The sequence below is a fragment of the Filicampus tigris genome, chromosome 13 (genome assembly GCF_054856515.1).
Source record: "Filicampus tigris isolate MCC_2025a chromosome 13, RoL_Ftig_1.0, whole genome shotgun sequence".
Lineage (NCBI taxonomy): Eukaryota > Metazoa > Chordata > Actinopteri > Syngnathiformes > Syngnathidae > Filicampus > Filicampus tigris.
In genome coordinates this window covers 9935491-9950231 of record NC_141229.1, presented here as the reverse complement: position 1 = coordinate 9950231, position 14741 = coordinate 9935491, and the positions used below count along the sequence as shown (strand labels likewise).

At 39.8% G+C, this 14741-nt stretch overlaps 1 protein-coding gene across 3 annotated transcripts in view; it reads right to left on the bottom strand.

Annotated features, from left to right (window-relative positions):
• Positions 1 to 14741, bottom strand: part of LOC147137521 (ryanodine receptor 3-like) — a 93187-nt gene that overhangs the window by 44505 nt on the left and 33941 nt on the right. For all 3 annotated transcript variants that reach the window (XM_086049936.1, XM_086049938.1, XM_086049937.1), the window contains exons 18-34: positions 13517 to 13758; positions 13209 to 13401; positions 10259 to 10475; positions 10051 to 10155; positions 7584 to 7687; positions 5966 to 6049; positions 5690 to 5849; positions 5025 to 5169; positions 4699 to 4901; positions 3766 to 3940; positions 3333 to 3541; positions 3055 to 3254; positions 2602 to 2668; positions 2363 to 2523; positions 2110 to 2275; positions 1489 to 1575; positions 581 to 807 (exon numbers count right to left, since the gene is read on the bottom strand). In XM_086049936.1, the coding sequence (XP_085906062.1) occupies positions 581 to 807; positions 1489 to 1575; positions 2110 to 2275; positions 2363 to 2523; positions 2602 to 2668; positions 3055 to 3254; positions 3333 to 3541; positions 3766 to 3940; positions 4699 to 4901; positions 5025 to 5169; positions 5690 to 5849; positions 5966 to 6049; positions 7584 to 7687; positions 10051 to 10155; positions 10259 to 10475; positions 13209 to 13401; positions 13517 to 13758 (2745 nt within the window). The remainder of the gene's footprint in view (positions 1 to 580; positions 808 to 1488; positions 1576 to 2109; positions 2276 to 2362; positions 2524 to 2601; positions 2669 to 3054; positions 3255 to 3332; positions 3542 to 3765; positions 3941 to 4698; positions 4902 to 5024; positions 5170 to 5689; positions 5850 to 5965; positions 6050 to 7583; positions 7688 to 10050; positions 10156 to 10258; positions 10476 to 13208; positions 13402 to 13516; positions 13759 to 14741) is intronic.

Sequence of the window (14741 nt, the reverse complement as noted above, 5' to 3'; positions counted from 1 at the left end):
ATACAATAGATATATTGAAAATCGTAAACAGTTCAGGGAAAAATCTAATTAAACAATTTAACATTTTTCTAAAATGTTCAATTGAACCTAGAACAATATCCAAGTCAAAGGCATCCCTCTAATAATGGCAGTTGATGAATATGGATAGAATGTCAGACTCCTGCTTGTTGTATTTTACATTCAAAAGTCTGATAGTCTGACACTTAAAATTTGAACAGTTTTAACATTTATAGATTGTCAGCCCTGAAACGTTTTTCAAACTGATCAGAGTGTAAAAATGGCTCCCATACAACGCACAGGCGCACGCCACAGAATAATGATTCAGGATTAGCTTTCAGAGACATCCGACAATCTGGTCTTCGAATACTTTGATTGACTCGAGGAAAAATATTCAAATTCAAGATGGCTTTTTGGTATGTTATGTTGTATGTTATGTTTAGTAACCCAAAGTGCTAGAGAAGTAAATTGATATTGTTCTATAGAACTAAGCAAAACCAATTTCCGTGTGCATACAAGTGGTGCTGTAGTAACTCAGTTTGATTTGAGAGAAGTAACTAGAAGTAACTAAAATGAAATATACCTGTTTTCCTCGGGAATATGAACTGCCATCATCTGCAGAGGCTCCACACACTGGACCGACCATCCGTGTCGCTCGCTCACCCTCGCCGTTTCTACTTTCAGGAAGGTGTTTGGCATGCGGCTCCACAAAACCGCATTGATGGTCTGAACGTCAAGGCGAGGGGGACACTGAGGCACTGGGTTCTTATGTTCGCTCTTAAAAATGGCTGACGACAGTGGCATGGCGTTCTGTACAGGGGGCGCCACATTTAGGCAGTTAGAGAGCAGTTCGTATTTCAAACTTTAAAGATGAAATTGATTTTGAACTTCATGAACAAATGGCCTCTGAGTCTACCCTTTTTCCATCAAGCAAATGGCATAAGTACCCATCTTGTTGCTGTGACCTTTAGCATCTTATGAAGACATTACAATGCTAAATAGGGACCTGTTTGAGCTAGTCGAGACAGAGCAATTTACAGAGATGTGCGTGAGAGTTAGAGAAAGCCGTCAGGATTTTTCCTTAAACCTTATTTCCATCAAGCGGATCAGCTTAGGATAGTGCTTGTGCATTGTTTTATTTTTTTTAATTACGATCTCAAACGTCATAAATGTTACTACCTTATCATTTGTGTTCCATAGCATTCTTTGGCACCTTCTACTTGGGCTACAAATACAGTAGTACAGTACAATAGGCGCTTCATTGGTCAAGAGAGCATTGACTCACAGAACTTTTTTTTTATCCAAATTTTTCAAAATTCTGGATGGATGCCATTGTTTTCCTTTGCAATTTCTTTTTTTTTTTTTTTTTTTTTTCTAATTAGTGGTTTATACTGTTTTGTGCTGGCCAAAGAAATCAACTGAACTGATAGAAATGTGTTTTTAGATCCTGCAGTAGCAAAGGAATATTACATAGAGGCTCACAAATTGTACCTTTATTTTGGCAAGTTCAAATTGAAAGAGGTTAGGGCTGGTGGGTTGCACAAATACAGCCGGGAAAAGCTTGGTGTTTGGTTCCACCTGGAGAAGAGACGAAAGCAGCCACCTCACAAAAAGCACATACTGTATCAAATGCATGACTTGCGCAAAGCAGCTTAATGTGGCATCATAAAACGTCACTACTTCGTATATCGTGTGTGTGTGGGTGTGTGTGCTTGTGTGTGTGTGCTTGTGTGTGCGTTATGCATCATGAACGGGCTGCTGAGGATGACTCAACACTGGATGACGCCACTGAACATAAGAAGATTAAACCCTTCAAAAGAGTTTTCAAAGCCCAACAGAGAAGTTGTCAAATGTCTGAAATTCAGCAATGCAAATGTCATGACTGTGTTAGGAAAATATGCAAAGACAGGAAGTAAGTTCCTGACAAGGTCACCTTTACAAACTGCTACTAGATGGATGGATGAACAATTGAAGTTATTGTCGTTCTTACATAGCCAGAAGCGCTTCTCAGATTATTTATCACAGATAATTCTACAGTGTTGTATTAATGTTTAAAATGGTTTTCTACTAGTCAATGGGTGTGTTCGCTTCTACAGCAAACACATTTGTTACCTGGTAGGATGTGGATACCTCCTTGCCGTTGACAGTGAACGTCACCAGGCCAGTGGCGAGGTCACTGAGACAGCCAATTTCCAGGTCAACATTGCTACGACTTGAGCCATGAGTCGCGTTGGTCACTTCGCCACCCCACACCATGTAGCAATTACACCTCTTGACGCTATCAAAAGGCGGTCATCATTGATTCATCAACAGTGAAGACAACAAAAGGTCTAAATAGGGGACACATTTCACAACGAAATCTCACCTCTCATGAACCCGTCCTCGTTCATCACCCAAGGTCACAGTCACTGTTCTGGTCTTACTGAGGACAAAGTTGTTGCTATAATAATGGTAGTCGGGGGTAACCCAGCCGACCCAAACACATGCGGGGTCTTGACCGGCAAAGACCCTCACAGAGTGGTAGTACTGTAAGGAAATGTTGAAGCGTGTAAACGTTGTGATAAAGGGATTTACTATCAATGGTAATCAATGATGTTTCACTACCATTGTGATACTGCTGTAGTCCACTCGTCTACTTTCATCACTGTGTCGCACAGATCGCAGAGGATATCTATCCACAACCACATTTAAAAGATTATCAAGTGCAGTAAAAATAATGGACTTGAAACTAACAACTAAACTTGAAACAATGTGACTTTTGTTATACAGCCAAACAGTAAATACTGAAACGCCCAAGTTTATTTGTTAATAAAAGCTGCTGCACTACAGCCTGAATCTTAAAATCACTACATCATTCCAAAATAGGTTGGACAATCTACACTTTCAATGTTGTACAGTAGCTAAGGGGACCAGCTCTCCAACTTTCTTCTAATTTCAACTGTTTTCAGTTCCTGTTAGAGTAATGGCCAGGTATCCCAATACCTTTATCTACACAATGTACGTTTTGTTTGTTTAGATAGGATCACTTAAAAATGCCCATGATCGAAGAATTATCACCTGTGTTTGACTTTGAGGGTGTCATCGTCATGCACACCATTCACATCGATAACAGGACTGGTCTTGAAGAAGGAGTGAAACTCCACAGGCATACTGAGTCGACAAAACACCATGTCCGTGTTGCTGTTCTGGGTGCCAAATGTCTTGTGAGTCACCTTGAGACACGGGGGGGTGTCCACAGTCCCATCAATCCTTGTCACCTGAGAAGAATCGACAGTCTTATCATCCATACAATGGCCGCCATTGTTGCAAAGAGGTATTTCAGTGTTTGGTCTTACTTTGATGTGATTGTGCGCCTTTGGCACATTGACAAACGTTGGCAGACGCTTGCTGAACCACATGGTGAGCTCTCTGTTCATGTTGACAGCAAAGGGCTCAAATCCCTCTTGAAGGCCGCACATGGTGTAATACTTAAAGGTGCTGGCATCTTTACCAAGATTCATACGACCCACCTGAGCTAAACCCAGGCTGCACACTGGGATGAACCCTGAAGATGAACCGAGGCAGTAAATAAAGGTTAATTTTGGTCATTTCTTTCTATACAAATCCTCTATTATCTTCACCTCTATCTGCAGCATCGGCCAGAGTACGTTAAGCTACGTAAAATGAGCATGTGAAGCCTTCATTTAAAAAGAATGTCAGTCTTACATTCAGTGGCATTCTAGAAACGGTGTCCACTAATTTCCAATTCACAAACACAGAGTTACTCACCATCCTCCGTTTCAAAGTCGGTGAAGCAAAGTTCCGAGCCTTTGGTGGTGATAAGTATCTCTCCATTGAGGGTGAAGATCATGGATTTGTCCTCCATGTTGATCATACAGCCCACCACATCGCCACTGTGCCAGCAGCGTCCAAACAAACGGCCACCCATGTTCAGACAGTGGCCCTGTGTATATTTCAAGAAGACAGGACAAAAATATGCCAAAATGAATTGCTGAAGGTTCCTTTTAAAAATGACAATAAGTCATCGACAAAAAGTAACTACTGATTATTGAGAAAACCTGTATGAAACCTGCTGCCATATCGATATTACCTTGAATCCTAAACACATTTTGATGATCTAAAACGAATGCTTGCTGCAATTAGATAAGATAAGAAGGCCTTTATTGATCCCTCAGTGGGGAAATTGTCAGCGTTACAGCAGCAAAGATATAGGTCACACAGAGACGGCGGCATAATGTAGCCGTTAATGTGTAACAATAACAGCAAACATTCAGAATCAAACCTATGTAAATATACGCAGTAACCATGTGTATATACACATGTATATGCACACCAACATACATCTACCGGTACATATAAAGTATGAAGAAACACTCATTTTAGCCTGTACATAGTACAGAGGAAAAAATACTGTAAGTGACAGTGCTGCAGTGCTGCAGTGAAATATAAGGAACAGCATTGGATAACAATAAAAATACAGTAGTGGGGAATGTTGAGAATTGCACAATCTAAGCTCAGATGCAGGACTGTACGATGGCACTAATGTCCGCCAGTTTGTAGAGACTACCCAATGTTCTTGTTAAACAGTCTGACAGCAGCAATTACAGATTAATTTAAACATGATTTAATCAACGGGACTGCTGGTAAGAAGTTCAGTTGAGAATTGCACGAGAAATGAAAAGTAATAAAGGATGTGGTTACCCTGTATCCATCAAAGACGAAAGCTAGCTGATCCGTGCCAAGTTCCACATCTGGCTTACACCCAGGTCTTGCCCAGCCAACTCTCATGTCTCCTCCTGTGACGGCCTCAAATTCAAAGTACCATTTCCCAGTCTTCACCGCGTATGTGCGTTCTACCCTGAAAAATCGGATTTTGTCGATGCTGAGACGCTCAACCATTTGTCCTGGAAGGGATAGCAACATAATTAGAGAATGATTTTTAAGGCAGCAACAACATTCTTAAAATAATAGCCATTGCATGGACAACAGTATTGGGGCACTTGGCCATTACAGATGTTGCACACCACCTTCTTGATCAGATGGCTCTACATTGTAACCATAACCAATCAGAGTGCGAATGGCCTCGCGTAGGCTGTCACGGTTTGACTTTTTGGTGCGCTCATCCAGCAGGGCGTAAGGGACCAGACGAGGGTTACGTTTACTTTTCAGATCCTGTAAGCAGCACAGAGAGAAGGAAATATTAATGCATACCACAAACACATCCTTAACCATGCAACCTACTTCGACTTGAATGTCACATTTTGCCATTATCCCGCACCCCACAGTGCTCCTGGGATTATGAAAAAGGCATGACTGGGTATGTCAGCTTTGTGTTCAATTAAACAGGCTCAGATTTCACACTGAGTAAGTCAATTTGTGAGTACATTGAGGCAAGATCATCAATAAAATGTTAGGTGGGGTTCCGTGAAAGTTTTTTCAAGTTATTACAAAAATGGACACACACAGGACAGCGATGACACAGTATATTTGGTTACATTAGTGGGTTTTGAAAATGAACTTCAAGTGAAACGTCAATAAGTTCAAAACCATTTTTTTTACTGTATTTGTCCTGGTGTACAGTTCTGAACAAACTCCATTATAAATGAGTAAAGTTGTTTTGTATTGCAGAAATGTGTCAATTTTTTTGCTAAGCCTCCACTTTACTGTACATGACCATATACAGACAGTGTACCTGCTGAATACCATACGTCCAGCCCTGTTTGATGCGATCTTTGGACCACACATTGTGTGCATTCTCTGCCAGTTTGTCCACCAGCAACTCTTGACTAGGAGTCAATTTCATGTCAGACAAATCCAGAGGGGATGGTTTGTAACCACTGGACATCATGAAGCTACAAGAGAAAGACAGCAGAGAGAAAATCATTTTGTGATTATTATAGATTTCAAAATGCCACATGACTGTAGACTAGGGTTAGCCCAGAAAAGCAAGACAAATAGGTACTCTTACTTCTTTGGGAGTTTGATCTTCTTAAGTGATTCATCAGCATTTGAATTGACCTGAACTACTCGACAGCCCAGTGCCAGCAGAGTTCTGTGAAGGGAAAACGAAGCACATATCACGTTTAAACCTAAGCATCACCTCTGCCTCTGCCTGGACTACAGTACATACATCCTAGAGTAGTGAAGAATTGGTGGGGTGAGGTAATGTATTAAATTGCGCCATAATAAAAGTCAAGGAAATACCCAAAAGACTGCAGTGGGTGTGAAATTGTCTTCACACCCTCTGAGAGGAAAAAGCTCTTTTTTTCATGGACATCATCCAGAGAGCAACACTCAGACTGCACATCAAGAATAATTATGGAAAACTCTGGTTCTGTGCATCAAGTAAAGAGAACAGTGTCTATGTAAAGCACTTGTAATAGGTCTCCGTGGGACTTTTAGAAGCAAATTTAAGTGTTGTGAGGAGTGCAGACAAATGATTACGGCGCAATGAACATCTGACCTTGTTTCAATGTGCAACAATGCAAATGGAGAATTCATAAGACCCAAAGAGACCCTTGAATAAATACACTAGAAAGGAAGATAGATACTGTTAAAGGTAAAGGTTTAGATGGATGCTAGATAGATATACAGTATAGAAAATCCACAATATTGACACCCATTGAAGTGCATTTGCAAAAAATGAACCCCCCCAAAAAATCTTCATTATAACACTGACAAACATTCAATATTGTGTACAAAATATTTTCCACATAAAGTGGGGGTAAAATAGGGGTGTGGGGAAAAAAAAATATTTGGGAAAAAAATTTGAACAAAAATCTGTGAATATGCAAATTTGCGGCTGCTGCTCCACAAGTAACCAGGGGTGCCCCCTGTATACTGTAAAAACCCATTTAAAAAGATTGTTTACAAATAATGTGATGGAGGAACACTGCATACATACAATGTTGAGTTTTGTCATGTTATCAACATCACAACAGAGTATAGCCTTGCGGCGAAAAAAGAGAATAGTAGTACACAGGTTTGTCTTTTGTCCGCTTTGTGTAGTAGAATTTGAAAATAAAAAGACATTTTTTGTGCCGTGAAGTGAGCTCTTGAATACTGCCCCACCCTCAATTTTTCATATCTCCACCCCCTTAGCTGTGCCACCCAGTGGGAAGATTTAAAAATATAATAAAATGATACAGAGGGTATGATTTCCGTTGTTCACATATTTATGAATGAAATATGTCCGACATCCTGCGCACATATCCGTGGAAATCAGAATCTGCTTGCCTGTGCCCCGATAAAATTCGCCAAAATGGCGTTTGACCAGCTGTGCCAGTATTTAAATGTGGTTTGAGCAGGCATATGTCGAGACCTACTCTCTGCCACCAACTGGGGGGCATCTCCAAGGACACACCTTTGCTGCGCCGGAACGCCCAGCTTGGCAGAGAGCAGTCTGACAAATTGGCACACATATACAGTGAGCCTTGCGCAAAAATCATTTGCACCACGATCCGAGTGCACTGTCTTTGAAAATAGAGCCAAGTGAGTTTTATGTGGAATGTTAAATCTCTGTCAAATCTCTGTGAAAACAAAGCAGTAAGAACATGGAGCAAATGAATCCATAGCTGTCAACATACTTGAGAGTTTCTGTCGACATCTGCAGGTTATAGTTCTTCTCAGTCTCGGGCAGTTTGGAGAAATCCACCAGACATGGATGCTGCCGCTTATTATCATCCCTGATCTATGAGCAAATACAACATGTCTATCAATTGAATCTCCATCCCCACAGCATTTGTTACTAAGCACAGAACTACACATCTTGTCGCTGTGGGCTGACAAGTGAAAAGAAATGTATCTACCACAGGCTGCTACTGATGAAGTAACAGGCTGCTCTAGTGAACATGTTATGAAGGACAAACGAGGAAACACATCCTCTCGTTGTATGACTGGAATACCAAGCGAGAGATGTTTTGCCTCTCGTGAGGCTGCACTTTATGCCAAAATCCCTTATTGGCAATGCTGCATGGCAATGGTGGATGTTTACCAAAAAAGCATGCACAGATATGCACTTGCGTTTGTTTGTGTGTGCGTGAGTATGTGATGAACACCAGCCAGCTCTTCAGAAAACAGTTCAACAATTTGACAAGAAGTCTCTTTAGAAGCAGTTTTTCACATCTACACAGGTTTATATTGTGAGAAAAATAGTTGTGACTATCGGCCTTTGCAAATTCTGCTTAAATTGCCTCATAAAAGAAAATACTGTAGAAGTATTAGAGGGCGGATGTTCATGTGTTTAAATTATACACATACATACTGTATTAATAAACATGTGTCGTTTGAGTATTTATTTCTTCCTAGTAGGGCAAAACGGGGTGGCACGGTGGCCGACTGGTTAGCACGTCCGCCTCACAGATCAGAGGACGTGGGTTCGATCCCGGCCCCGGCCTCCCTGTGTGGAGTTTGCATGTTCTTCCCGTGTCTGCGTGGGTTTTCTCCGGGTACTCCGGTTTCCTCCCACATGCATTGTAAGTTGATTGGACACTCTAAATTGCCCCTAGGTGTGATTGTGAGTGCGGTTGTTTGTTTGTCTCTGTGTGCCCTGCGATTGGCTGGCAACCAATTCAGGGAGTCCCCCTCCTACTGCCCGAAAACTGCTGGGATAGGCTCCAGCACGCCCGCGACCCTTGTGAGGATAAGCGGTATAGATAATGGATGGATGGAGGGCAAAACAGGTTCAGTATGTTCATTATCTATAACTCATTGCGCAATAAACAAAGAGAGAGACATCATATTAGGGGTGTACGTCTCTCCAGTTACAGACAATTCAATTTGGTTCAATTCAGTGAGATTACGATTCAATTCGATATGATACCACTCAGTTCGAAATGGTATACTTTATGGTGCATTGAGTTTCTTGTTGTCGTTTTACAACATGAATGAACTTGTCACTACTGTAAACGTAGCATTTCCTTCAAAGAAATTGGCTGATTCGATTTCATGTACTCAAATCTTTTAAAACAAAAACGATTTTCCAGTTCAAATATATATATATTTTTTTTTGTTACACCCCTAATACATTAATAAATACATAAATCTAATTGTGTTCAATACATAGAGTAGCATTATAATGACTTGTATCCAAAGTATTAGTCAGTATGATGCAGAGCAGTTCAGCACCACTGCAAACCACAATAACCATAATAAAGACATGATTAAATGAATACTTCTCCAGGAGTGTTAAGATGAGTCTTATTATCTTTGTAAAGGCAAATCTTTGACATAGCTGTTTGGATCTTATTAGAATGTGAAGGGGTATGTCAGGTTGAGGTAAAGCAAGTACGTACATTATCTTACAAAGTACAATGCCATTTGGGTAAAGATTATTTAACTTTCAGTCAATATCACAGTAGATTTTGTTTTTGTTTGTTGACAGTTCCCTATTCTAATATGGAAACTGAACTGTTCTGAACAATTCTTGTTATGTAGTAGTGCTATTAAAACAAATACATTTTGTTGGTCAAATCTTCACACCTCGCTTCAGGCAAGAAAGCAATACAGCCTCTATCTTTACATTTTGAGTTTGCTTTAAGGTGCTTGCATATTCAATTATCAATCCTCATTTATGTTCTTCAATAACATGGATAATTAAATGTCGCCTTCCAGAAAAAGCAAAAGAAGTAAGTGTTTCTCTTGGTTTATCGCTGTACTAAAACTTGGAGATCCTGTTGTGCCCTTTGGTGAAACAACAGTAATTTGTGACAGAGTGTACATTGAAACACAGACAGCATAGTTGTGTTTCCTACAAATAAACTGTGAGAAAGCATCAGACGGAATGAAAAGCGCTGTGCATGGAGAATGTAATTTTTCTTTCCACTTACCCTCTTTTTGGTGTGAACCGCAAATTATGAGAGAAAAAGCAAGATGACGTACAGGCTTTTGTGATAAATTGAATACTAAAGTTAATGACTACTTCTAACTTAAGAACATGTGTCATGTAGACTTTTGTTTCTCAAAAACATGGCAAAATGCATGGATTATTTGTTTGTTTTTTAATATCGTGATGATTTTGTTGTCATAGTAAATGGCTAAAGGCAATGTTCTCACCTTGCCGTAGGACCAGCCCAGTTCAATTTTATTCATGCCCCACAATTCATGGATGTTCTCCGCCAGCTTGTCCCGAACTTTCTCCAAATGAGGCGGCATAACAATCTGAGGACACAAACAGATGATTGTTTTTATTTTTTTTTATTTATACACTCAAACAGAGATTGATGTCATTGTTGCAATTAAAGTGCATCACTCTGCTTATTACCTGGCTGGTTTCCACAGGTGTGGGAATGAAAGACGCCTGTGACAAGATGAGGGTGGTGCCAAGCAAATCTCGGACCCCGTCCATGTCCCTCTTGTACTCTTTAACTGGCTCCACCCTCAGCTTCTCTTTGGGCAGCAGGGCCTCGTAACAGGGGGCATAACTTGACGGTGGCAGGAATTTAAAGTCGCCATGACGACCACCCAACAGGAACCGAACCCTGATGACATCAAAAAGTTTTAGTTTCTTAGAATGGAATGGAACACAAACAGGGAAGCAGATGTAGTTTACTTCCCAGTCTCATAATCTGCTTTAGTGATGCTTAAACTTTAAGAGGGAAGAGTTTAACTCAAGAGTATTAAAAACAAAGTCTCCGTCGTCACTGTGAAAAGCCCTCCAGAGGCAGCCCAAAATAAAGATTCGAGTAGTAGTCGTGACGTTAACGTGGTGACGCAAATGAGTCATTTATGGCTGCAGCCCTCAATTATTGAAGAGCGGAAACGCCACAAACGGCAGACACTTTCACCCTGTTCAGTGGGTCAGCAGGTTCATTTGCAAGCATGTCACTTCCCAAATTAAAAACTGCAGCTGGAAATCATACAGCGTGAAAGAAATAACAAGGGCAGCCAATTTTCCTTTCTGCTTTGATTCGTCAAAGTTGATAATCCTGTGTATACAATGATGATTTTGAATTTGAGCAGCACGGTGGCGCATGTGGCAAGCAAGTCTACCTCACAGGCAAAGATTCTGGGTTCAAAGTTGAGTTCCGACTTTTCTGTGCGGCAGGGACATGCGGTCAGGGAAAAAGGGGGAGGCAGAGTCTCACCTCCATATGAAGAGTAAAAAAACTAAACAAATAATTATGCAAAATTATTTTCCATTTCAGTTCTTCGGTGTGTGATTTATACTCATTTTCATTTTGAATCTAATAATATGCATAATTTCGTCATTAGAAGTGCAGAATTTGTGTGTTTCCAATTCAAATAGATGACAAATAAGTATAAATTTGCAATGCCTAATATGGTCTAGCCTCAACAACTGGAATTAATTTAATGGCAAATACACGATACTGTTTGGCTCACAATTTGTAAATTTGACTTGAAAATCCATGCCTCACCAGCCATGAGCCTCACCGCACATCACTGCTGTGGGGAGTTTGAATGTTTTCCCTGTTTTTGCAAGGTTTTTGTCTGGATACTCCCGTTTTCTCCCATATTCCCAAAACAAGCACGCAAGGTTAATTGAAGATACTGAATTGCGCATAAGTGTGAATGTGGGTGTGAATCTTTTTTGTCGATATTTGCTTTGTAATTGACTGGCGAGCGGCAAGGTGTACCCCACATACATTCATTCAATCACAGAGTAGCTCGCATGTTATGTTATCATAATTTTTATTTTGCCTACAGTAACAATAGTAACACACTATTTAATAATTATATATGTGTGTATATATATATATATATATATATATATATATATATATATATATATATATATATATATATATATACTTCCAGAGAAAAGCATTTTTTGCCCCACTCAAAATGGAAACTACTGCAACCTAAAATTTGAATGAGAAATAATAAAAGATCCATTAATAGTGATTCATTTTATGACGTTAAAATACTGATATTTCTCATGTGATTTCATCAGTCTGAGCACATGTACTTAATGTCGGCGAAATAGAAGAAGAATGGCTCCGAGGTACTGTATGGTTTGAGTATTGCTGCCAACCCGAAAACCAATCCTTAGGAAAACATTGAATTAGAATTGGTGTAAAATGTTTCAGGGCTTCAAAGAGTTAAATCAGCATTGTAAAAGCTGCCAGTCCTCATGAAAAACTGCCTGAGCTTGAAATTGCATTTATGCAATCAATCACACTATCTGTGGTCGCCACAGCAACAGAGGCAAATACAGGCCAGCCAGCCAAATTTACCTGTCTCCAATCTGAAGGCTGCGAGGATGCATGCATGCATGCATTTGGAGTGGGTGGGTGGATTAGATGGCTTTCAAATATGCAGGCTTTTGGGTGAGTGATGTGTATGTCTGTATGTCTGTCTCATCTCATTGTGCTTGTGTGTGGTTATCATGCACGAGTGTGATGATTATATTTGCCTAACAAAAACAAATAACATTGGTCAACAGCAAATTTGAATCAGAGATGGCTTCACGTGTCCCTTAATGCATTGTTCACGCCGGTTCGAAAAATATGTCTTTACTTTTTTTGTAGCGCATCAGGTGCTTGACATTGTGAGAGCCAATGAAGTAGTATCTCAATTCTGAGTAAAGATTTACTGCGCATGCGCAAATGAACTGACGTTGTGCAGCCTGTCATAGTACGGTATACAGTTTGTGCTGGTAGTCACAGAAGAGAAACAGCTTTTGACCGTGCTCGTAGTTTAAGTACATGTTATCCACCTGTTGTACTGAATGACATTGCTCACTTTGTTGGATTAAAAAACCTTCAATACAAGAAGATAAAAAGGTCCTTTGAGTCCGTGTGAGTAATTGAATTAAATTCAAAGCCATGGATAAAAAGATGTGCTGTGACGGACGAGTCAGAACTACCTTTGACTACCCACATTGAAGAACAAACACTGATGGTAAAACAGAATTTCTGCCATTACAGACATATTTTCATTCTCTGTTTTTAAGTTTGACCTATTAAAAGCGTGTGCGATTTTTCCATGCCTTGTTATTCATTTCTATGATGTGAAAAAAATTCTACTTGTTGTAGAACATACTCCTTAATTCATAAATCTTACAAAATATATTAGTATGTTACATATTATGTTATTGTTATACAAACCTGATGCGCTACAGAAAAAACTAGGGCAGATAAGGAATCACAGCAAGAAAATTAACTAGAAAAGTTTATTTGCATCTCTGATTATAATATTCAGTTAAAAAAATTATAATCATTAATGAATCAAGCAATGAAATAAAAACTTACTTGACACCTGCAGAGAAGCTGACGACGGGAAAGAAGAGTCCGTCTGTGTTGAAGTTTTCAAACATGCCCTGAACGGGCTGTCCATTGATGCGGAAAGAGATGCTTGGAGCGCCGAGGTCGAGGCAACAGCTCACCACATCCTCTGAGGTCAGGATGTGCTGATGGAGAGATGCAACCACCCGAGGGATGCGTCCTTGGAAACATACAAATACACGCTGATGTTGTCCCTGCAGGGTTTTGGCTCTGTCTAGACTCTACTAATTTTGTATGCATCAACTGAGTCAGAAAACACACAGTGATTTTCTTACCTGACCAGAGGTGCAGTCCATCAAAACCATAGGAATAGAGGTCATCTCCCACGCCATTGCCCCCCCAGCCCTCACCCCCTCCAGGGTAGGGTGCGTAGCCCTTGGTGTTGGCCCAGCCAACTCGCAGGTGAGAGGGTTCACTGGTCACAAAGTGGTCCACCTGGTCAATCATCAGCTCGTAGTACCACTTCTTATACTGAGCTGAGCCCTCGCTCACCCCAAGGAAGATGTTCGGTCTCATACTAGCAATGGGCAGAAAATAAAAATATCCCATGTAGTCACTTTCACTTCTCCTGTTGTAATATATGTTATTTTCCTCAATAATTAAATGTCTGTCTTTAGGACAATGTATTTAATTTTTTGTTCGTTTTTGGAAGTTTCTAAAAATTGAAACATCTTAAGGCAGAGTGAAGTAGACCACCTTAAAAGTGTTAAAAGAGATGAAGAGATTAAATTGGAATTCATAAAATGATGTCACTAGATCCAGTATTTCATAGCACACATTAATCATAATGGATAAAGCACATTGAATATATTGGATGATGATGATAGGCCAAAATGTCATCTTACTCACTACATTAACTATCCATGGCAAATTTAGGAGTCACTTTCGTAAAACAGTTAAATCGAGACCCGTAAAAGCAGAATACTATGAATGAATGAGCAAAATACCACTTTGCTAAAAAGTCAGTTTCATTAGTGTCGAGTGTAATCTTTCTGTTTATTATTTAGTAGGACATTACACAAAATAATTATGACAAAAACCATACAATTTTAGTACGGATCTGATAAAAAAAAAAAGATCCAAGATTTTTTTTGTTTTGTTAATTTTTAAGCTCTTTTCTTATTTTGTCAAAGAATAACACAAGTATCTTAATAAAAGGATCGAGGAACCCCAATTTTCTTGAAATGATTGGCAAACTGATGCCATGCTCTGCCCTCATTGGGTGGCATAGTGAACTCCTAACCCTAATTGTGGGGTATAGGGACCCGGCCAGCCCACAAATAGCAAAAATCCACGTAGAATTGACGCCCGTTGAAATGCATTGGAATTTTATTTTTTCCCAAATCAAAACATTCATTAAAAAATGCTAATACATACTCAATATGCATTTTCCAAGTAAAACGTGGGGGATATTGAGAGCCACCCCTCAAAAAATATTGATATATATATATATATATTTTTTTTTTAATCTAAAAATATGCAAATCTGCGGGTGCCGAGG